Raw genomic sequence first — 24,815 nt, 5'->3', positions numbered from 1 at the left:
AGATACATTGTGTCACGTCGGGGGAAGAAATGTTCCGCGCGCCTTGCTGATGTCTGAAATCTGTCCTTTCTCAGAGTCTCCAATACTTTACATTCTGTCAAAGGACGGAATCTTTCAAATACTTTCATTTTCCATAATTTAGCAACAGTTTCCCAGTAACCGGGTGAAGTCATCGTTAATGAAAGTCCACATTAATAGTTTATTTCAAAAAGGGGCTTATCGCTTGCCTGTTCCTGGCAGACTGAAGATTTTTTTTCCGTTCCCAGTCTAGTAGAAGACCGGTAATGGGGATGTAGCCGGTACAATGGTTCCCAAAGGTACGTTCTCGTATTTCCAGATTACCAGCATCTGATGGAACCTACAACATTCTGCGCCGGACTGTCTGCGCTGCGCAGTTCCTTCTTTTAATCTTTTTTTCTTTAAAAAAAAAAACTTTATTTAAAGTAAACTTACCAAACTTCACAAACAGAACCCCGGTGGTGGAAACGGTTTTCCGGCCATTGGTTGCCACACATTGGAAATATCCGGTGTCCGTGGTGTCAAGGTTCCTTATCCGCAGTCTAGAACCGTAGCTGGTCGGCCGGAAGGATATTCTCCTGGGTTCTTGGACTACCGGGGCATCGTTCTTTAGCCATCGAATGGTGGGTGAAGGGTTCCCTGAAACCCTGCAGTGCATTTCCGCTGTCTGTCCCAAGGACGTAGTTATATTATTCATCGGTTCGTCGAGGGTTAAGTAAATTTCTGTGAATGAAAAAACAATACAATGAATGAAGAGGTGATCCGCTTAGACAACTCATCCTTCCCCACTCTAGCGTTTTAAAGCTAAGCTAATAAACCTTAGCAGATCTGTAGTTGAATTGATCGATCACAGCTTGGCAGGAACCTATCAGTGCCTGCTTTTATGTCATGTGACAATTAAATGTTCCCAGCAAAAATGATGAATGAACCAAGTTTTTACATGATTACAGACCTATTTTCTGGAAGGATTTGGGGAATGTATCAGTAATAGTAACAATGTTTCCAATACTGAATTTAGTTATAAATGTCTAATATTCAGCAGAGTAAGTGGAACTGCACCTTTATTACTCTCATGTTATTTAAATTAGCTGATTCCATGAATACGGAGAATAATGAGGTTTGGATTTCAGACATCACAGACCTATCTCTGACCGCAGGCCTTCTACAAACTTCCAGTCCGGATTTTCCCACGTCAACAAAACACGAAACAAAGTTATTCCAAGTCCCATGTAAAAAAATTGCCTTTTTGGGTTTTTATTTTAAAGATAAGTTTGTATTTTTGCCAAGTTGAATGTATAGGGTCAGACTTCAGCTCCGACATCAAAGAAGGGGTCGTAAAATAGCGGCATTCCAGCAACTCGTTCAACGTAAAGAATTTTTCTCTCCCTCTCTGACACTTATCAGCATCGTTCTCATTATTATTCCGGAAGAGTCTGTCTATCGTCTAGAAATCGGTCCTCTCTACGGGAAATTATTATTTTTGTGTGACATAATTGGACATAGTGTAACAAGCGTTTCCATACTATCCAAAAACAAACATAAATAAATATAATATAATAAAAAAAATATTAATATTATTATTATTATTAAAATATTCATATTTCCCCAGCCTCACGGAACGCTGAATAAATCTGCTCATTCTAGAACACTAGATTGTCATCCAGCTATAGACCTCGCCACGTGAGTGCGCGTGCCAACCAATAGAATTCTAGAGAATGCGGCGGACGCGCCGGCTCACAGCGTGATAGGCTAGGGCATTAAATGCAGAATAAAGAGAGGAGCTCAGGGCCATACAGTACATATAATATTATATTTTAGTATAGCCTAAAATGTATTAATTTAAACCTAATTTCCATTCGGGGATCTGGAAAAAAATAAAATTTTAAAAAATTCTCAGCTAAAACCACAAAGCACGAACCTAAACTATCCATTAAATATTCTAGCTTTATAAAATGGAAAAAAAAAATGTTTTTTCATTATTTTTAATTTTTTTAATATGTCTGCGGATATTGAGGTCCACTGAGGGTTTCTATAAAATCGCTACGTAGCGAAAGTTCTCAGGAATGTTGGACAATCAACTGCCCGAGATTTTATGGAGTTGGGTTGAGGAGACGTCACAAGCCGTGGGAGAAGCGGACGTAGCCGATGGCTAATTCATCTAGAAATAGAAGAGCACCGAGGCTCTGTGAACACTTCTCCCAGTGCTACATTGTGACTAACTTGGAATGTAGAGACTTATTCGGTTAGGATTCTGGTACTTGGCCAGTACCACTTTGTTTAAGGTATTTTTTCTCCCCTGTATGCACGTTAACCGCGTCCAAGACATCTGCAGGAATTTAAGTCTCTGGCTCGCGCTTGGCTTTGAGATGCTGTAACCGGCACCGGCAAACAGTCTTTCCTTCACTTCACGGGGTCCACGGAGTCTTTGGCCCCGGATCGCAAGTCCTCAGCCAGCGACTAATAGTTTCTGCCTTTGAATTCTGCGGATCCTGCCAGATTTCAGCGTGCCGGTGCCCCAAATCCGCTCACAGCGTCAGGCCGGTTAAATCTCATTAGGTTTGGTTTTAATCCGTTTACTTTTTTTTTTGGTCGATGAACAATAAGCTGGTCAAAGATAATAAAAGAAAAAAATATATTTCATGCTTGTAAATGATGCTTAACTTTGAGATTTATGCCTCTCGGTCGTCCCTGTTCATTTTGGCCAATTCCATCTTTTTCCCAAAATCCCTGTGCCCCCCTTTCCTCTCCTGATGCCCCTCTTGCCTCCAATGTGCCCCTTTCTTCTCCTAATACCCCTCTCGCCTCCCCTGATGCCACTCTTGCCTCCAATGGGCCACTCATTCTTCTCCTAATACCCCTCTGGCCTCCCCTGATGCCCATCTTACCTCCAAATGTGCCCCTTTCTTCTCCTAATACCCCTCTTGCCTCCAATGGGCCCCTCATTCTTTTCCTAATACACCCCTCTTGCCTCCCCTGATGCCCCTCTTTCTTCTCCCAATACCCCTCGCTCCTCCCTTGAAGCCCCTCTTTTCTAGGAGCTCAGAATGTTTGCCAGGTATGAGGGTATCAGAGGGTTCTACTGCCCTAAAAACCCCGATAATCTGTATAGAAACAACAGGACACGGCTTTATCAATAAAACGGGGTAAATAAATTACATTGTCCTTATTCTAAAGGTCTTACTTGGTTACATCGTAGATGTAACAGAGATTTAAGAAAAAAGAAAAAATACAAAATAAATAAATAATAAATAAAATGCCAGTAAATAGCATTGACTTCAAAAAGCCATTTAAAAAAACATTCTAATTAGCAAAAAATAGAGCTTCAAAAGACATCGACCGTAATAAAATGACTCTGCGTGAGAAGTACCCCCACCAGTCCGAGAGATAAATATTAATAGGTTGTGACGTATGGCCTGATTTATAACCCTTTTAAGAACCGTTTCCTACAAAAAGACATCAATTTTGCACAATGGCCCAAATTTATTAACCGCAATCCACGAAGCAAACGGGAGAGGGTTTTTGTTTCCAGCAGAAAGGTTTGTGGGAGTTTAGAACCGGGATAGAGGAAAGAATGTTTGGGATAATGCCGGAGATGCTTCTATATTGTTTGGAAAAAAATGGTTTCATTTATAAAAGACAGAATAATAAATTTGAATAACTAATCGAATTAGCGATTGAAGAGGTTCTAGTTGCTCTGAAATATATCCGCTTTTATTTTTTTTATTTTTTTTTTTAAAGTTGCACCCAAAAAGTTGACACATTCCCAAAAATTAACAAAAAATAAAAAAATTAGGAGGATCAGAAAGAGGAAGCCAAAGCCTGAGCTTCTTCTTTATGACTTCGAAAGCAACACAAGGCAGAGAACATCAGAACCCATAGATGGATCCAGAGCCCAGTGATATTATGTATCCAAGTACACCTGGGTGTCGAGGGTGCTGCAATTGCCCTGTTGCCCCCCCACCCGCTCAAACTGCCCATGGACAGCACCGGGGTAGAAAATGTTACTTTGTTAACAAATCCCTTCCCGTCTGCTGATGCCAGCGCCCCAACTTGCAGATGACTCTGTCCATTTAAATTGACCGGTCGCCGACCGTTACAGGGACAAATATACATACGCTGCTCCTTTAACCCCTTAATGACAAAGCCCATACATGTACGGGCTCAAAATGCATTGTTTTCAATGGGTTTTGGAGCCGCCCATTGTCCTTAAGGGGTTAAATCAGAGTATCCTTAGGAATATAAGGGGTTAAAATGAGGAAAGATGCCAGTATACTCATATCCCGAGCCTCGGTTTGTTATTGTTTATGGTTTATTGTTTATTGAAGATACATAAATAAAAAAACCATGGCGCTCCCTCCCCCCATCGGGCTTTTGTGGTTTTTCCCGCTCTTGTGCCTTTAATGAGTTTATTTAATGAATTTATGGTTGTTATAAATCAAATTAAAAAAAAAATCGGAACAAACGAGCAAAAGCCAACAAAGAATTTCTACAATGCTGGAACTGTCAAAATAAACTATGTTTTACAGAAATAACACGGAAATTAAACAGATCAGTGTGTGCAGTTTGGGGGAAAAAGGCCAGATCCCGGGAGGGAAAGAATCCGCTATTTCTAGAATAAATAGCTTTTCAGTTCTTTATACTTACACAAAAAATGCATTTAATAAACCACTTTTACACTTGTGTGGATAGCCGGGGGAGCGTTTGGCCTGTCTCTTACCAATTTTACAATCAAAGGATTAACGGGTAACTTGGCCCGTGTTTGCGGCTTCCAAATTTGACCGGTTTTAAAAATTAGATGATTTACGAGGCTGTAAATTATTTCGGCTTTAAATTATACAAAATGTAAAGAAAAAAAGGAGAGCCTTCCACGATGAGAAATACAGAAGACGTGTCAGGAGGTAACTCCGATAAGGAGGAAGTATTCCCCGGGCCTTTGTATTAAAGGTGCTGTCCCACCCAGGGTGCCTCATAAACCAGATATTTACTGCATCGTGTAAAAAGAAGTAAAAGAAACCCATCTGTCATTTTATTTTTCTCTTCAATGTTTCCTGCATTAAACAAATACATTAAAATGTTTCTTGAGGTGCTGCTTAGCAATAGAGCCCTTCTATTCTTCCAGAGCTCCTCCTCTATGTATGACATCGCAGCAGGCTGACCTCCTACAAACACTCCCAGTCCTCTTTTAAACCAATTGACTTGACAGGAGATGGGAAGGGGGTGTGGCTGAGATAATGGGCGGAACTAGCCACATAGAAGGACAGGGAACAGACAGGAAATGGGTGCACACACAGTGACCACGCAGCACAGGAAGTTAAAGATGGCCGCTCCCATGAAAAACACAGAAACTGGGTTTCTAACACAAATATTGCTGCTTTTAATCTGAAATCTCCGTTACATTCTTTCATTCAGTGAAATAAACTCTGAAATGTAATATTCGGGGAAACCGACGGATCCGCTTTAAAACTGTGTTTATAAAATGAGAGAATTTACAGCTTCCCTCTTAGATCAGGAATGTCTTTTTTTTGGCCGTTGTTAATCTTGAGTTCCAGCGCTTGGGCTTCGGATCCAAAACAAGCGGAAAGTCGCAAGTTTAGGGAAATTTAGGGAATAAAAGCTAATAATCAGCAGCAATCCCCTCCGTGCCGATATCTGTGGAGCCCGACGTCTTATTGCAAACACCCATCAGACACGTTTCTTCGCACCACATAATTCAGCTCCACCGCCCCCTCCTCGCTAAAATTTTTGGGGGCAAAGGGCTGACTTACGGCCCTCTGGAAAGCCAACTTATGACAAGTGAAATGCCATTAAACATCCAAAATTACTATTTCAATAGAGTCTGCAACCTCTCGCCCAGGGTTCCCCCGACAAACCATAACTCACCCGTCTCCTGCTTTCCGGTGACCGGACAAATCCCGACTTTTACTCCCCCCCCCCAGAAAGCGTTTATATCCGGCAAACGCCACAATATACAGTAACCAGTGGAATATATGGAAATTAACAAAAACTCGCCGCCGGCTGGAAAATAATACCTAAAATTTAATGTGATTGTTTTCCCATGTTTCATAGAATTGGACAGAGAACGGGTGGTGATTTTGGGGACCCCCAATGCTTCTTAGTGCACAGACGGGCCCCTTGAAGCCGTACTAATGCCCCCTGCTGCTTATAATTCATTACCAGAGATTTGCAAGGTAGATTGTAAGCTCCTGGGAGCAGGGCCCGCTCGTGTGTTAAAGTCAGAAATCCTCTTTAAAAGAGGGCTTCAGGGGACCCTTCGGGGGGGTAACGAGAGCCGGACAGAGTTATCAGGCAGGGGTCTGTGTTCTGGGACACCGTATGGTAACGTGGCGCCCTAGTCGCGCATGGACCAGTAGGTCTGAGCGCCGGCAGACTCTAACGCCGCCAACCATTTGCTATTTTAACCTCTGCCAGCCAGAAGTCAGGAAAACAGCTAGTGAAGTGCGCGTCGCCCCCGCAGCCGACTCCAAACACGCTTTTAGTCTCGCGAAACACAAATTGAACGCGGTTCAGATTATCGTTAAAGCGAAGAAAAGCGAAGTCGGCGCGCGGAATTCCGGCGATTGCTAACAGACTAATTGCGCTCGTTCCCAATAAACCGGGGAAGGTTTTCTGAAATATGGAAAACTGGCCGAAGAAATTTGCTGGATTCTGAGATTTGGCCAAAACTCACACATCACACATCATAAGTCATCCCCGAAATTCAAACAACATAAAGAGTATACAAAAAAAAAATGGAAATTCGGGGTCACGGGGAGAACAAAATATTCTGCAATATTCTTCATATACATTCGGAGACGGGGGGGGGAGTTCAGTGTACAGCGGTTCTGTAACAATATTTATTTAAGGAAAATAATGTTTACTGGAATCTGCTCCAGCATGTTGTTGTTGTTGTTTTGTTATTATTAGAAACATTTAAATTTTTTTTTTTCCGAAAAAAAGAAACCATTTACCTCTCAGTTTTATTTTATCTCCATTAGCCGATTATTTTATTGAATGAGGATCTCCCACCAAATACTTTTTTACTAATATCAGATCAATCATTTTCAAACATATTTTGCTGTGTTTTTTTTTTTACCCCAGTCTTAGTTTTTGCCCCCATAATATAAAGTTTTCAGCCAGCTGCATATCAGCCGTTTGTATGATTCTCGCTCTGTTATCTGATCCCCGATCTACTAAACACCCCGACTCCTTATCTACTGCCTGTGGGAAACAATAGAATGGCTCGGTCTTAATCACCCAGCTGGACTCTTTGACTGCTGAAAGTCTATGGAGGAAGGGACTTCATTAGCATTCCCATAAAGCATCAGCTCGATGTGGTGTTTGAGCCGGGAAAATCACCCAAAATATCACATGACTGACAACAATGGCCGCCTCCAGGGTATATTACTGTATACAGTGCTGGGGGTTATATTACTGTATACAGCGCTGGGGGTTATATTAATGTATACAGCGCTGGGGGGTTATATTACTGTATACAGCGCTGGGGGATATATTACTGTATACAGCGCTGGGGGTTATATTACTGTATACAGCGCTGGGGGTTATCTTACTGTATATAGCGCTGGGGGTTATATTACTGTATACAGTGCTGGGTGGTTATATTACTGTATACAGCGCGGGGGGTTATATTACTGTATACAGCGCTAGAGGGGGTTATATTACTGTATACAGCGCTGGGGGGGTTATATTACTGTATACAGCGCTGGGGGTTATATTACTGTATACAGTGCTGGGGGTTATATTACTGTATACAGCACTGGGGGTTATATTACTGTATACAGTGCTGGGGGGGTTATTACTGTATACAGCACTGGGGGTTATATTACTGTATACAGCGCTGGGGGTTATATTACTGTATACAGCGCTGGGGGTTATATTACTGTATACAGCGCTGGGGGTTATATTACTGTATACAGTGCTGGGGGGGTTATTACTGTATACAGCACTGGGGGTTATATTACTGTATACAGCGCTGGGGGCTTATATTACTATATACAGTGCTGGGGGGTTATATTACTGTATACAGCGCTGGGGGTTATATTACTGTATACAGCGCTGGGGGTTATATTACTGTATACAGTGCTGGGGGTTATATTACTGTATACAGCGCTGGGGGTTATATTACTGTATACAGCGCTGGGGGTTATATTACTGTATACAGCGCTGGGGGGTTATTACTGTATACAGTGCTGGGGGGGTTATTACTGTATACAGCACTGGGGGTTATATTACTGTATATAGCGCTGGGGGGTTAATCTTTTCGTGTTTTCCGGGCAGTAAGTAGGGAGATATCTGATGAGAATGTGTGCTTTACTCCCAAGTGCCCCTCTTTGGCCAAGTGTCGGGGGGTATGTGTGGAGGAGGTAAGTGCTTTATAGCTTCAATCGGGGATATAATAAATCCATGACAATGTTGGGGGGGTATAGGGAAAATAAATTTTTAGCTATGAAAGATGGAGTCTTTAGCCAATGTCGATGCCTTTCATTGGACCAAAACAAAGATGTGAGGTTGCATAAGCTTTCAAGGCCTCAGAGGTCTCTTCTTCATATGTGCATCTTTGCTGATGATGCTGATTGCTGAAGTAATGCAGAGGAGAGATCTGTATCACTGACCATCCAGGTAGGGGGATTAAACGATGACCCCGACATCTGAGCGGCGATCAGGCTGCCTCCGCATACAGAATTAAGCTGAAAAAAGCTCTTTTTGGGCCAAGATACATTTTAACGACACCTCTGTTATATTTCCCTGTTACTAATCATTTCATGGGGGGGCCGGGGCAGGAATTGCTACAAAACAGCAGGAGAATATTTAGAGAAGGAAGTGATTTTGGCGGCTCTAATTACACAGCTTAACATGGGAGGTTGTGAAAGTTATAATAGTCAAGGGAGGAAAGGAGCCGGGCGAGAAGAGACCGCCGAGCCGAGAGAGCGAGGAAAACGCACATGGAGAAAAAGGAACGCTACGTCTTCTATTTACAAGAAAAACGCCGGACGCGATATTAAGTTACCAATTAAAAGTTACAAGCCTAGGAGGGGGGGGGGCAAATCCTGGTTTATTAAATTCGGGATGGACTTTATTAAGTACTTTTCAATAAAAAAAATGGGGATTATTTAAAAACATAGAGTTTCTAAAAGAAGCTCTAAAAAAAAGAAAGGAGAGAAACCCGTTGTATTCGCATCTTAACATCCTGTTATTCCTCCCCGCTGGGTTATCTCTCCACTATTGTTACGTTGCTGATTGTTGCTGATTGGTTCAGGCAGACCTTCTAAGGGTGTGGGGGGGGGGTGAGAAGGGAGATAACGTCAGGACAGGAAATTGATCAGATAATGCTAGTTCTGCCACGAGCTGCCACCATTAAATAGCCTCTCCAAAAAATCACCAAAACAATGACACTAACTGACTTTATATATATATATATATACACACATATATATCCTTCCTACCATATATATATCCTTCCTATCATATATATATATCCTTCCTATCATATATATATCCTTCCTATCATATATATATCCTTCCTATCATATATATATCCTTCCTATCATATATATATCCTTCCTACCATATATATATTCTTCCTACCATATATATATCCTTCCTATCATATATATATCCTTCCTACCATATATATATCCTTCCTATCATATATATATCCGTCCTATCATATATATATCCTTCCTACCATATATATATATGTATGTCTTACCTATCACATATTTAAATATATATATATTATATATACCTTTCCCATCACATATATATATATATATATATTCTATATATATCTATCTACCTATCATCTATCTATATATCTTATCTATTATGTATCTTATATATATATATATATATATATTTATATATATATACGGTATATATCTTATCTAGTATATATATATATATATATTTTCAAGCATATACCGGTATATCTTTCCTATCTTATATATATATTACCCTTCATATATACCTTTCCTATCACATATATATATACCTTTTATATTTATATATATATATATATATATATATATATATATATCTTATCTATTATATACCGGTATATCCTTCCTATTTTATCTATGTTATATATACCGGTATATCTTATGTATCATATATATGTTATCTATGTCTTTTTAGACGTCTGCACCCATCCTTTATTACGGTTCTTGCAAACGTGATGAGCGATGAATTGTTCTTTCGCGACGGATCGCTTTACCAATTGGCTCAAAAATATTGTAGAAAATTAGAAAAAAAATGAAGCCAATGATTCCGAAACAAAAAAATGTATTTAACGCAAAGAATGGGTGATTTGGGCCAAGAAGCCCCCGGTTCAGTGCAGCCAGTGAGACGGCGCAGTAACTGGAACCAGTATGGGGGTCGGGGCTTTTAGATGTCGGTGCCAGTAGGTCCGGCTAATACCGGCCCCCCGGCCCCCCCGGACCCGTTCCTGCGATTCCTAATGGCAAATCTGGCCGCGATTCTTCACAAAAGGTGGTTCTTGTCTTTTGAACGCGACGAAGCAGGCGTCCGGAGTATTATTTCACTTTAATGTCTCATGCAACAGAATAAAGCGCTAAACGGATCCTTCATCCCGTTAAATGATAAGGCGGCCCCCACGGACTGATTAGAAAAACATGCAAAAGAAACGCGTGGAAATCATGTTATATATTAACAGAAACGGATACATTTCTATAAATATATTCTACAATTGTCTTATAAATACATACAGACACACGCATCACACACACGCATCACACACACGCATCACACGCGCATCACACACACGCATCACACACACGCATCACACGCACACACCGATTTTAATACATGCCTGCAGGTGCTTACTTATTACAATACAATACATACAAACAATAGCAGTACATATAACACGGCCGAACTAACAAAGCTCAATTCACAGAAAGGCCGGTGGATAAGTGGAGCAGCCTCCCAGCAGAAGTGGTAGAGGGTAATACAGTGAGGGTATTAAACATGCATGGGATAGACATACGGCTCCTGAATCTAAGACGAGACCAACGACTGATTAAGGTTTGAGTCTTTACAGCAGGAGAAACTGGCGACTAGACGGGGGCCGGATGGGGCCGGATGGCTCTCGTAGAACTCCATTTTTCTATATAAGTTGAATTTCCATATTCCTCCATAAGGTAAATAAATCCCATGGCCTGGGGGGGCGCTTGTTTTAGGGCCGTCGGCCTCGGTCTATCAGAAGCTTTTAATCTTTATTTTTTCATTCCGGGCTGTGTCACGGAGGAGGTCGGATGACAGAATTACCGCGGGAATGATTTATTATATTCCGGATAGGGGCTTAACGTTCATCTGGCTGCACTATTATTACTCCTTATCTCTGACAGGCAAAAAATATCGGCCCCTTTGGAGGGTGCCGGAGAAATACTTTATAATTTAACCCCTTGCTACATAGAAACATAGAATCTGCCAGCAGATCGGCCCCAGTCGGCCCCCGTCTAGTCGCCCGTTTCTCCTGCTGTAAAGACTCAAACCTTAATCAGTCGTTGGTCTCGTCTTAGATTCAGGAGCCGTATGTCTATCCCATGCATGCTTAATCCCCTCACTGTATCACCCTCTACCACTTCTGCTGGGAGGCTGTTACACTTATCTACCACCCTTTCAGAAAACTAAAACCTCCTTCTATTCCATCTAAGCTTTGCTCAAACAATTCTAATCCTTTGAAATAAACGTCTCTCCTGTACTTTGTGAACCCCCTTTATGTATTTAAATGTCTCTCTCCCATCCCCCGCTCTCTATCTTCTCTCCTCCGAGTTGTGATAAATATCTGCATTGTGAAACTGTAAAATTCCTGATACAAACAAATTCCGATTTTCTGGCAATCAGCCGGTTTCTAATCACGAGAGAGCCGATGAAACAGACATGAATGCTCTATCTGTCACACTTTTGGGTTGAGTGCGGTTATTCCTCCCCGGAATCTGCGGTCCCCCTGCCCGCGATGTAACCCAGCTGCCCGACACATCGGTCTCCTCTAACAAAATACAAGAAAGATACAAAACAATATAAAGATGAGGTTAAATCATCCATCGCGATGTACAGAGAGTGTCGCCGACATACGCCGTCCTGTAAACAAATGGTGAGAAATTCTAAAATATGTAAGAAATGATTTATTTCCTGCCGGGGGAAAATTTTTGTCAAAATGTGGGCCATTTGCTCATTTTAGTACCGACAGATTATACATACCTCCCAAGTGTCCCTGTTAAGGAAGGTCAGTCCCACTTCAAATCCTGCACCTCTTTTTCCTCCCCCTGATGCCCCTCTCTCCTCCCCTGATGCCCCTCTTTTCTAGGAGGTCAGAATGTTTGCTGGGTATGAGGGGATCGCAGGGTTCTACAGCCCTAAAAGCCCCGATAATGTGTATTTTAAATTAAATAAAAATAAACCGTGGGAATAAACACACTTAGTCGTATAAAAAGTGGGTAAAGCCCCACCCCTAGCCACACCCCCAACATTGCCCATTTAAATCGTTTGCCAGGTATTAATACCGGATAACACGAGGAAAACGTCCAACGTAAACTCCGCTTCCATGCCGCTGGTAAAATAATCAAAGCTGGGCCAGAGTGACTTCTTACAATGATTTTAATGAATTACCGGTAGTTTCTACGCTTATATCCAAGTGTGTCATAATGCTTTAAAAAATATTAACATGTATTATTTAAATATGAATCAATATTAATATCAATAAATAATAATAAATATTAATATGTATTATTTAAATATGAATCAATATTAATATCAATAAATAATAATAAATATTAATATGTATTATTTAAATATTAATAAATATTATTATAAATAAATAAATATTAATATGTATTATTTAAATATTAATAAATATTATCGATAAATAAATATTAATATGTATTATTTAAATATTAATTCATATTAATACCAATAAATATACATTTTTATTAATAATTAAAGTTATCTGCCTTTTGGAACCGTGGCAACTTAAAGGGGCAGTTTAATGTCCCTGTAAAGAACAATGGATATTAAGGTAACCCTAACCCTCTGCAAGTACTTTAATAAGAATTCTTTAAAAATTTCAAACCAAGAGACGCTAAAGCTGCAGCCCTGCTGCAGCAGCTGCCCTCCTCCTCCTCCGCGGCCCGACAATTCTTGCCAATGATTGGCTGTTTGGGGCTATCATAAGGAGTAAAGATCACATAATGTCCCTTTAAGATGTTACCATCGTCCAAGCTTCGATCCCCCCCTACGCATATCTTTTCCATCAACAGGCAAGTTTAATAACATCGGACACCGCGAGCTACAAACCGCCCACAGACACTTTTCCTTATTTATTTTACAAAACGTTCATTTTTTTCCCAGCGCTTATTAAACATCCAGACCCCGGGTTTGTTTTCTGTTTCGCAAACAAACAAATGTTTCAAGTATTTTTTTTTGTTATGGAAGAAATGAGGACGCGGGATGACATCACAAAACACTTTTATCTCAAAACACGGAAAACAATGGTTTTAAAAGCAAATTTAACACAAAAAGAACCGAGCGCTATTGAAAAAAAATCTAAAAATAAATAAATAAATGATCTAAAATAGCTATTTTTTTCATATTCCCATTTATATATATATATAATTTTTTCTTAAATGTAGTTTTTTTCCTATGCCCCTATCAGCTGAAGTCTGTGTTTATTCATTCAAACCCACGAAACAAACATTTCTCTTTCTATTTTATTTTCTTCAAGCAGCCAATCAGTGGCTGTAGAGCTACAGAGGAGGGAGGCAGCTGCAGCAACAAGGTTGCAGTTTCAAGGTAGGGTTTTTTTCCCCCTCCATTAAAGCGTTAAGATTACAGGGTACTTTTTTTTTAGAGAGGCTGCCGGGGTAAATCGACCTTTTAACCGAATACAAACAATAACAAAAAGCCTAAAAACTTTACAAAGTATCACGGGATCCGAGTGGCGTTTCCGGGACGGCGACAGCCCGGCGACAACGTTATCCTTTGAATAGACTTCAGAAATAACAGCTTTGACACCCAAGACATACGCCCCCCCCCCTTGGATCCGACTCCCATTAACATTAACCTTGCCCTATTCACGTCTGCTTTTCAACAACTCCAAATATATTTAAAAAAAGGAATCCTCATAAAATCTGTTTCTTGATTCCCCCCCCCCTGTAAGTTTCGTAATTCCTGACACCGCACGCGCTCTCACATATTTTATATCGAAATTAGCGAGCGCCCCATAAATATTTATACCGGTTTCCTTACAAAAATAAAAAAATCCCGCATTAGCATAGAAAGCACCGCGGAGACCCCGGCTCGGCGCGGAGGGAAAGCCATCCTGTTAAATGAACCGCGTCTAAAATCATCTTAAAACAAACGTAGGACGGGGTTATTTATCACGGACTGCGCCGACTGCAAAAGAAAACGTCGTTTATGTGGAAAAGTGGAGATTCGGCCGTTAACCGCGGCTTTAAATAACTAAAGAATAATAAAGAGAAAGCAAAAAGTTAATTGCCCGTAAAACGCCGTTATTTATGTGACCCCCCTGTGACAGGTAAACGGAATTCGTTATCAGGTGATCCCGTGGCCTAAAGTGGGAAGCCAACTATTCAAGCATGTACCTCCCAACAGTCCTGCTTTCTGAAAGCCAGTCCCGTTTTTTTTAAAACGGGGTTATTTATAAAATCCGGGGCCCGTATTGGCAGGAGCTAAGAAGGGGGGAGGGGTAAAAGCAATGAAAATATTGATTTTTACAGCTCCCGGGGCTGGTCAGGGCAGATTAGAGAATCTCCCCGACAGGCCAATGATCCCCCCAGGACAGGGGTATAGCACCTAAATATTGTGACTTCCCAATGAAAGCCAGGACTGTTGGGATGTATGGAAGAGACCGTTAGCGATAAATGGATGCCATTTGTGGCAAATGGTGGCAGAATCAGCATAACAATTTCCCGCTTTTAAGTTCTCGGCCTTCTCCTGGTAACAGAGGCTGCCTGAACCAATCAGAAACAACCAGCAACTCAACAGTAGGGTAAAGATTACTTAATGGGGAGGAATAATCCTCATCATGAAGTAGCTTCATTCAATGTGCAGAACTGTAAAACGTAGTATTTGGGAAAAATGACAGATCTGCTTTAGGTTAAAATGGTCCCGGTTATCCCCATGAGCGTTCGGGTTTAAAACACGTAATTACCCAAACGTCTCGTTAAATTCTACAATCGCTTTCACATTTTTGGCAAAAACCACCCCCGAAAAATGAAATAAAGCAGAAAATAATATTCGTATTGTTTCAGCTCCTTGTCTCCGCGGAACACAAATCATTTCAGAAACGAACGTCAACAGCGGCTTTCCTCAATCTGCTCCGGAGACAACGACCTGGAAATGAGCAAATCTCGGGGTTTTGAGCCAGAATGTGACAATATTCTGGGGGCCGCTTTCTGGACGTGGAGTGAGGAACGCGTTTCACCTGTAAGGGGTCCCGAGCCAAAGCGTCAAACCCCCCCGAAATGAGTAGATTAAGAAACTTCCGTATGAAGCAATAAGGGAACCGAAACTTCTACAGGAGAAACAGCAGACGGTCTCCACGGCGACAGGAAAGGGGATTTGGAAAAGCAATAAATTATTTTTTCTTCTAGTGACTCTTCAGGACAAAAGCCTGGAGCGATGTTTCATTATTGTCACAGCAATGTCTTTTTTTGGAAAGAAAACCCAATTTTATCCATTAAAATAACATGCAATGGGTCAGAAACCCAGTGCAGACGGGGTTAATGTTATAAATGACTATTGTAGCTGGAAACGGCTGATTTTTATTGGAATCTCTTCATAGGCGTACAGAGGCCCTTTATCACTCCCATCACTCCTGTGTTCCAATGGCCCTTTATCACTCCCATCATGAGCAATGTAAGTAGCCGCTCTGTGATTAGGAACAAAAATGAAACATTTTGACCGTCTCTGTCCCGTCTGTCTCTAAAATCTGGAAAAGGTCACAGAGCTGCGGTTCACAACCAAGCGAAACCTCAGTCTTGACAGAAGACGTCGGCTACAATTATAATTTGTTCGTAAATAGGTGATTAACACGTGTCATGTGACCCCGGCAGGAAATCCAGCCCCAGCGGGAGAGAACGCGGCTTTTCCCCTGTCTACCCTCAAAAACACGTTTGGGCTTCTCAGAGAATTGTCTGTATTCAGCCTGCCGTGAGTCGGGGGGGGGGCAGATGGTTTATTTCTTCGCAGAGAGTCTTAACAAATTACGTACTTTTTCTGCAGCTTTGACAAATATCTTCACAATTGTACTGAAAATACACACTGATGTCATCGCCTTTCAGCCTCATAGTAAATTATTCCAGAATGTGACCAAAAGAGGAGTGGGTTAAAAAAACAGACTACATTTTGTAACATTTTGGTAACAAAAAGTTCTATAAATATAAATATATATACAAAAATATACAAATATACATTACTATTCAAAAGTTTGGGGTCACTCGGCTGTTTTTGTGGAAAACAAGGAAATTTCTGGCTGTAACATAATTACAAAAAGGGTTTCTAACCATCAATTAGCCTTTTACACTTAAACTTGGATCAGCGAACACAACGTGCCATTGGAACACAGGAGTGATGGGAGTGATAAAGGGCCATTGGAACACAGGAGTGATGGGAGTGATAAAGGGCCATTGGAACACAGGAGTGATGGGAGTAATAAAGGGCCATTGGAACACAGGAGTGATGGGAGTGATAAAGGGCCATTGGAACACAGGAGTGATGGGAGTGATAAAGGGTCATTGGAACACAGGAGTGATGGGAGTGATAAAGGGCCATTGGAACACAGGAGTGATGGGAGTAATAAAGGGCCATTGGAACACAGGAGTGATGGGAGTGATAAAGGGCCATTGGAACACAGGAGTGATGGGAGTGATAAAGGGTCATTGGAACACAGGAGTGATGGGAGTGATAAAGGGCCATTGGAACACAGGAGTGATGGGAGTGATAAAGGGCCATTGGAACACAGGAGTGATGGGAGTGATAAAGGGTCATTGGAACACAGGAGTGATGGGAGTGATAAAGGGCCATTGGAACACAGGAGTGATGGGAGTGATACAGGGCCTCTGTACGACTATGAAGAGATTCCAGCTACAATAGTCATTTAACCCCGTCTGCGCCGGATTTCTGATCCATTTCATGTTATTTTAATGGACAAAATTGTATTTTCTTTCAGAAACAAGGACATTTCTAAGTGACCCCAAACTTTTGAACGGTAAATATATAATCAGGATATATAATCAAGAAAAAAAAATCGACACCTCCCCAACTGGACAAACAAGGTTATGCCAAACTCTATAAATGATTTCTTGGGATTTTATACTAATATTACGGCATTTTGGGATGAAATAATTTCCCCCTAAAGCGTCTTTATTCTTAACAGTTGTCAGGTACGTCCAACTCGCAGCCATCAGTTAGATTTGACCCGGATCGGATTTTTTAAATTTATTTTTTTTGACACATGGGACATTTTATTAGCTGAAAAAATAGGAAAAAATCCAATTTCCTTCAATCTCTGAAATTTAAGTAATTAAAGGTCAAAATGATAATTAAACAAATAATATTTATTTTTAACAATGAAATGTGACAAATCAAAGAAACAGAAAAAATATTTCACACTGTTTTAATTTTTTTACCTGGATCACGTGAAACGCTCCCCGCTGAGGTAGGCCTTAAATCTGCAGCGACTGTCAGGTCGGTTCCTGTTGGGGCGGAAAAAAAAGGGGGGGCACACGTCAGACATATCAATTTACTGGCTGCTGCGGAATCCATATCTCCAGATTAACTTGAAACGAAGTGATTTAAATGCCAGAGTTTATGGAAAATTAATAAACACCAATAATCAGAAATCATTAAAACCAGAAATGAAATGTTGTGTATTTTATATAAATATTTATATTTAAACGCCGTTACAAGCGAAGAGCTGGGAAAATATTTTGGACTGCGAACATATGTAAATAATAATAAAAAAATAGATTGTAAGCTCTTGAAAACAAGGCCTTTATATCCCCCATATTGATAGATGAGCTGTAACCCATAGTAAGTCAACATTAATAAATAGAGCATAAAAATATGGACTAATATTAACTCATGACTGTGGGGAACAATAGAATGGCTCAGTCTTAATCACCCAGTTGGACTCTCTGACTAATGAAAGTCTATGGAGGAACGGACTTCATTAGCATTGCCATAAAGCATCAGCTCAGTGTGGTGTTTGAGCCGGGAAAATCACCCAAAATATCACATGACCGACAGCACCGGCGGCTCCAGGACTGCAGATAAAGGGAGTTTATTGGAGCAAAATGAGATAAAACTGATGAACCGCTGGAATGAGGGAGCCCACAACGGAACATATTGTTATGGTTGTATGCAGTGGGCGTGTCCAGGCAGCTAGTGGGTGGAGTCAGACTCTCGATGCATTTTATTAAAAGTTTTATAAAATAATTACATTGCAAAGTATTAAATAATGGTACAATTAAAAGCCATTGCTGATCGCTTCACAGCGCATGTTAATCGGTTGAAAAAAATGTACTATCGCAGTTATTTTAGAAATAAAACCACAAAAAAGAGAAAAAAAATAAAATATGCATTTTATTATTTTACAAATATGACAGCAAACAGATAAACATATTTATTTTTAATAATAATAGTAATAATAATAATAATTATACTACTAATAATAATAATTATTATCATTTAATATGTTTATCTTAATAATAATAGCAATAATAATACTAATTATAATACTGCTAATAATAAGTATTATTATTATAATTATTAAATATGTTTATCTTTATTATCAAAATGTTTATCTTAATAATAAGAATAAGAATATATTATTATTAATATTAATTATTATTATTGTTATTATTATTATTAATGGTTATTGTTACTCATATTGTACTAATTTATGTAGGGATTTTTTTTTGCTGGATTCGTTTCACAAACAGTTACCATTTGCTAAAAATGTTAAATGACCATAGGTCATATTATTAGGATGAGAAATACATTTCTTTTAAAGAATTTATTGATTCTGAACTCACACTTAAGACTTTGAGTGTTTCCCATTATGCACTCAATGGGTTAATAAACACGAACATTCATAAATAAACCCCAAAAATATTAAACTTCCAAGAAAACCGGTCCACTTATGTTTTTTCTCTCCCCGGATTCCACATTTTTTTTTTAATCTGCTAAACAATGAATCCATTCATGGGATCCCGCGGCGATCTTATCGCCCGGCCCTTTTCATCTCGGCAGGACTATGTCCCGTGTTTCCCCTTCATTTTCTATTATATTTTCTTTTACGATAAGGAAGAAATTTCAAAAATATATTATTAAGACCACCCTGAACTTTTTTAATGAAATCTTGCGATAATAAATGCTTATTGTGCCGTTTAAAGGGATATTACGCACCCTAAAAACGGCATCTTTAATAAAAGGGGGTGTTGGCGACGCTACATGCTGTACCTTCTGATACTTAGAAAAATATATTATTATCATCATTTTTATGAAAGGCCCTTTCCCCGTCCGCCAGTTATTGTTAAATTATTATTATTATTATTATTATTATTATTATTATTATTATTATCTCATGACATGTAATATACTTGCTGACAGTGTACTCCAGAGCTGGCTCGGTGGTTGTTTCGGGACAATCTAACGAGAACCTCGTACCTCGCCCAGAAAGGGCTCCCATGGAAATCAATAGGAGAGCTTTCCTGCCACTGATTGGCTGCTTCTTGCTGCCAATCAGTGAACTGATATGTTGGACAACAAATGAGCTCTGGAGCTGCAGCTTCTTCTAAAGGTAAGTATTTTTTTCATGTTTAAAGAACTAACAGAGTGGATTATTACTCGTGATTTGATGGAGATGCTCGGAACGTCACGCGGTTGGATACATTCTGTAAAGCAGCGGTTCTGCGGCTCGCAGGCTCCTGTTTGGATCTGTTGTGTCCATGCGCAGGTCGGAAAGGAAAGATGAGTAATGAAAATGGCATTTGGCCAGATCCACGGTAATTTAAGCATCAAAGCTCCTGTCCTAACGATACAGCGGCTCACGAAGCAGACAAGATTCAGACTGAGAATCTCGTGTAACGACATAAAAAACATCTTCCCCACGAAATGAACAACTAACTAATATATCTCATACTGTATACAGTAATATACCCCCCCAGCGCTGTATACAGTAATATAACCCCCAGCGCTGTATACAGTAATATAACCCCCAGCGCTGTATACAGTAATATAACCCCCAGCGCTGTATACAGTAATATAACCCCCAGCGCTGTATACAGTAATATAACCCCCCCAGCGCTGTATACAGTAATATAACCCCCAGCGCTGTATACAGTAATATAACCCCCCCAGCGCTCTATACAGTAATATAACCCCCAGCGCTCTATACAGTAATATAACCCCCCAGCGCTGTATACAGTAATATAACCCCCAGCGCTGTATACAGTAATATAACCCCCAGCGCTGTATACAGTAATATAACCCCCCAGCGCTGTATACAGTAATATAACCCCCAGCACTGTATACAGTAATATAACCCCCCAGCGCTGTATACAGTAATATACCCCCCAGCACTGTATACAGTAATATAACCCCCCAGCGCTGTATACAGTAATATACCCCCCAGCACTGTATACAGTAATAACCCCCCCAGCGCTGTATACAGTAATATAACCCCCCCAGCACTGTATACAGTAATATAACCCCCAGCGCTGTATACAGTAATATAACCCCCAGCACTGTATACAGTAATATACCCCCCAGCACTGTATACAGTAATAACCCCCCCAGCGCTGTATACAGTAATATAACCCCCAGCGCTGTATAGAAATGTTTAGGTAATAATTAGAAGAAGAGACGCGGTATCCCCCCTGTCCCGGCGAGTGGATATAATATATGCATGTAGCTGGATATCTGTTCCATTTGTCTGCATTTTATGAAACGTCCTATGGGGGGATTTTTTACTTTTCGGAAAGTCTGGAACGACATAAAACTTCCATACAAGGGCCACACTGTCCATTTTGAGTGAGAAATCCGAAAACCCAACCATCTGGTGAGATCGGAGATGTTTATCCAGGCGTCGGCGATGTCTGCTCTCTGAATAGCAAACACAAGACTGTCTGCCGGCGAATTCCAGAGAGATAGCGGCTACCCCGGCAGTGATAATGCCCCACTTCACATCCAATTACCCCCCCCCCCAATCCCACTACATCAGCAACAGGTGCTTCTTACCATTCCACAATGCTATTAAATAACACCATAGAAATTACCAGCAGATCGGCCCCATTCGGCCCCCGTCTAGTCGCCCGTTTCTCCTGCTGTAAAGACTCAAACCTTAATCAGTCGCTGGTCTCGTCTTAGATTCAGGAGCCGTATGTCTATCCCATGCATGTTTAATACCCTCGCTGTATTACCCTCTACCACTTCTGCTGGGAGGCTGTTCCCTTTATCTACCCCCCTCTCAGTAAAGTAAAACCTCCTTCCATCTAAGCCTCTGAACCTCGAGTTTTAGATTCTGGCCTCTTGTTCTAAAATTTCTCCTCCTTTCTACCATCCTTCTAAAGAGCTAAAAAACCAATATTTTTTTTATTATTATTTGTTGAAAAAATGCCACACAGGTATAATTATATATATTACATAATATAATATACAACTATATTTATTATAAAATATATGTAATATAATATATTTCATTTTATACATGTATAAAAAATAGATTTTTTAAAATGTTTTAAGTATAAATTATATATTTTATACATTATGGTTAAAACTGTTTACTAGAAAGTCCCCGAGCAAATTCCGGGGGGGCGGGCATTTTTTTTGTGGTAGATTACTTCTTTTTTGGAAAGTCTTCCCCTTGATGTGTGAAACCTTTGAAAAAGTTGCGGTTCCGTGGAAACCGCATAGTAAAAAAAAAAAAAAAAAAGCGTGACTTTTCGGGTTAACCCCGTGAATGGTGGTTAAAATGAAAGACATATTGACATAAAAGCCACTGTGGAAATGATGATGTATGATTGGGGGGCCGGAGCCGGCCCTTTGCCCCCACGAGCGCGGCTTGCAGATTATTCTTTGGTTGCCGGGTTCGCCGTACAAACTCCATCTGTCCTGCACGCTACTGACTACATAAAGAGCAGCAACCATGGAAAACGCACATAAAACACACGCTTTTTACAGGAAAATAAATCACCGTTCTTTAGAACGCCGGCCCGGGGCTAAAATCCTCTTGCGAAATGTTTTTTATATAAATTATTACATTTTTTTTTATTTAATTAAACCTCAAAACACACAAACGCTGACGCTAAAAGCCTAAATATTGCAATCGTTTCAGCAGGGCCCTGGAAAAAAATTATTTACTGTTTTTTTTTATATAGCGCCACCATATTCCGCAGCGCCGTACAACGGCTAAACAGGACATAACAAATAGTGTCTCACATAACAATTAGGATTTACAGAAACAAAAGGTGTGGAGGGATTACACGTACAACGCTGCGACATACGGTGGCGCTATATAAATCAATAAATGATAAACATTCCATATGGTACCTGCGTATAAGGGTATTCCTGCTGGGGGTTATATTACTGTATACAGCGCTGGGGGTTATATTACTGTATACAGCGCTGGGGGTTATATTACTGTATACAGCGCTGGGGGTTATATTATTGTATACAGCGCTGGGGGTTATATTACTGTATACAGCGCTGGGGGGTTATATTACTGCATACAGCGCTGGGGGTTATATTACTGTATACAGCGCTGAGGGTTATATTACTGTATACAGCGCTGGGGGTTATTACTGTATACAGCGCTGGGGGGTTATATTACTGTATACAGCGCTGGGGGGTTATATTACTGTATACAGCGCTGGGGGTTATATTACTGTATACAGCGCTGGGGGTTATATTACTGTATACAGCGCTGGGGGTTATATTACTGTATACAGCGCTGGGGGTTATATTACTGTATATAGCGCTGGGGGGTTATATTACTGTATACAGTGCTGGGGGTTATATTACTGTATACAGTGCTGGGGGTTATATTACTGTATACAGTGCTGGGGGTTATATTACTGTATACAGCGCTGGGGGGTTATATTACTGTATAGAGCGCTGGTGGGTTATATTACTGTATACAGTGCTGGGGGTTATATTACTGTATACAGCGCTGGGGGTTATATTACTGTATACAGCGCTGGGGGTTATATTACTGTATACAGCGCTGGGGGTTATTACTGTATACAGCGCTGGGGGTTATATTACTGTATACAACGCTGGGGGTTATATTACTGTTTACAGTGCTGGGGGGTTATATTATTGTATACAGTTCTGGGGTTATATTACTGTATACAGCGCTGGGGGTTATATTACTGTATACAGCGCTGGGGGGTTATATTACTGTATACAGTGCTGGGGGTTATTACTGTATACAGCGCTGGGGGTTATATTACTGTATACAGCGCTGGGGGGTTATATTACTGTATACAGTGCTGGGGGTTATATATTACGGAGAGTCAGGATTGGATGTCAGATCCCGGAGCTCCGCAGGTTAGATGAGGGCCGCAGAGGGCAAATAGGGGCATTGCCCTGGGTTATTAGAATGGTGATAATGGGCAACTAAAGGGTTAATGCTTTATAAGGAATGTTCGTAATTATTTTAACCTCCAGTTAAACCAGTAAATCCCCCGACTGACGCTCATGGGATCATGGGAATTGTAGTCGTGGGAGGGCCGGGAGCCGCAGGCCGGCTGCCCCCGGAGTGGATAGTAATTGCGGGATTTGTTTTGGCGCTCGGCGAGGGCGCGATGGCACCGCCTGTGCATGCGAAGCGAATTCGCCAAGACTCTCCGGCCGCGGCGTTACTGAACATTCAGAAGAATCAAAGGCACCGAGAACATCGTTATTAATAACCTCTAAAGAATGAGGGCGCGGGGGAGGGGCGCTGGGGGAGAAAAAAAGCCATATTGCCCCAGGGGCCGTCAGCGATTTACAGCCCAGACAAATCATTTAACCCTGTTAGTCATAATATCCATTTATTGAATTTTAACCATTTACGATCACATAAACATTGAAAAAGAAGAGACCGGCCATCTCAATTACTCGTTAAAGGGTTTTGAATGATTATTCCTCCCCGTTACCGCTGTTTAAATCCCCTCGCTGTATTACCCTCTACCACTTCTGCTGGGAGACTGTTCCACCTATCTACTACCCTTTCAATTCCTTTTTTTGTTTTTTTTTAAATGTAAAAGAGGACAAAGATTTGCAAAACGTTATGTTTTTTTTGATAATGTGTTGTTTGCTCGTCCCGGATTCATTGTTTCCCAATTCCTGGCAGAGAGATTTTACGGATCCGGCCGCCCCGGCTAATGAATTCCGCGCAGACGGATCATTTCTTTATCGCGAGGTTTATTTTATTTTAAGGTTTTTTTGTAGGCCTTTCAAACCGTTTTGTTTTCTTGGCAGGAAAGACAGAGCGATGCCAAAAAAAACCCGGAGAGATTGTGTGTTCGGGGATAAAGTCAATCCCGTGTTGTCAAAACACCGAAGCGGATGAAGGGAAAGGGTTTTAGCCGGAGGGCAGCGACGAGAAAAGAAATATTCAGAGTCCTTTGAAAAGAGCTTCACACTTCGGGAGGCTGATTTACTGAAACCGACTACTCCACGTCCCACACATCAAACACACAACCTGCCAACAGACAATCTCTGTACATACGATGTCACGACCCCGGAATTAC

General features: G+C 40.7%; 1 protein-coding gene across 1 annotated transcript in view; it reads right to left on the bottom strand.

Moving 5' to 3' along the window:
* ROR1 (receptor tyrosine kinase like orphan receptor 1) overlaps positions 1 to 24,815 on the bottom strand; it is a 106,215-nt gene that overhangs the window by 22,456 nt on the left and 58,944 nt on the right. The window contains exons 2-3 of the mRNA XM_053470018.1: positions 17,706 to 17,771; positions 454 to 741 (exon numbers count right to left, since the gene is read on the bottom strand). Coding sequence (XP_053325993.1) covers positions 454 to 741; positions 17,706 to 17,771 — 354 coding nt within the window. The remainder of the gene's footprint in view (positions 1 to 453; positions 742 to 17,705; positions 17,772 to 24,815) is intronic.

This window comes from Spea bombifrons, chromosome 6 (genome assembly GCF_027358695.1).
Source record: "Spea bombifrons isolate aSpeBom1 chromosome 6, aSpeBom1.2.pri, whole genome shotgun sequence".
NCBI classification, from domain to species: Eukaryota; Metazoa; Chordata; class Amphibia; order Anura; family Pelobatidae; genus Spea; species Spea bombifrons.
The sequence above is the reverse complement of the archived record's forward strand: the minus strand, read 5'-3'. Positions and strand labels throughout refer to the sequence as shown.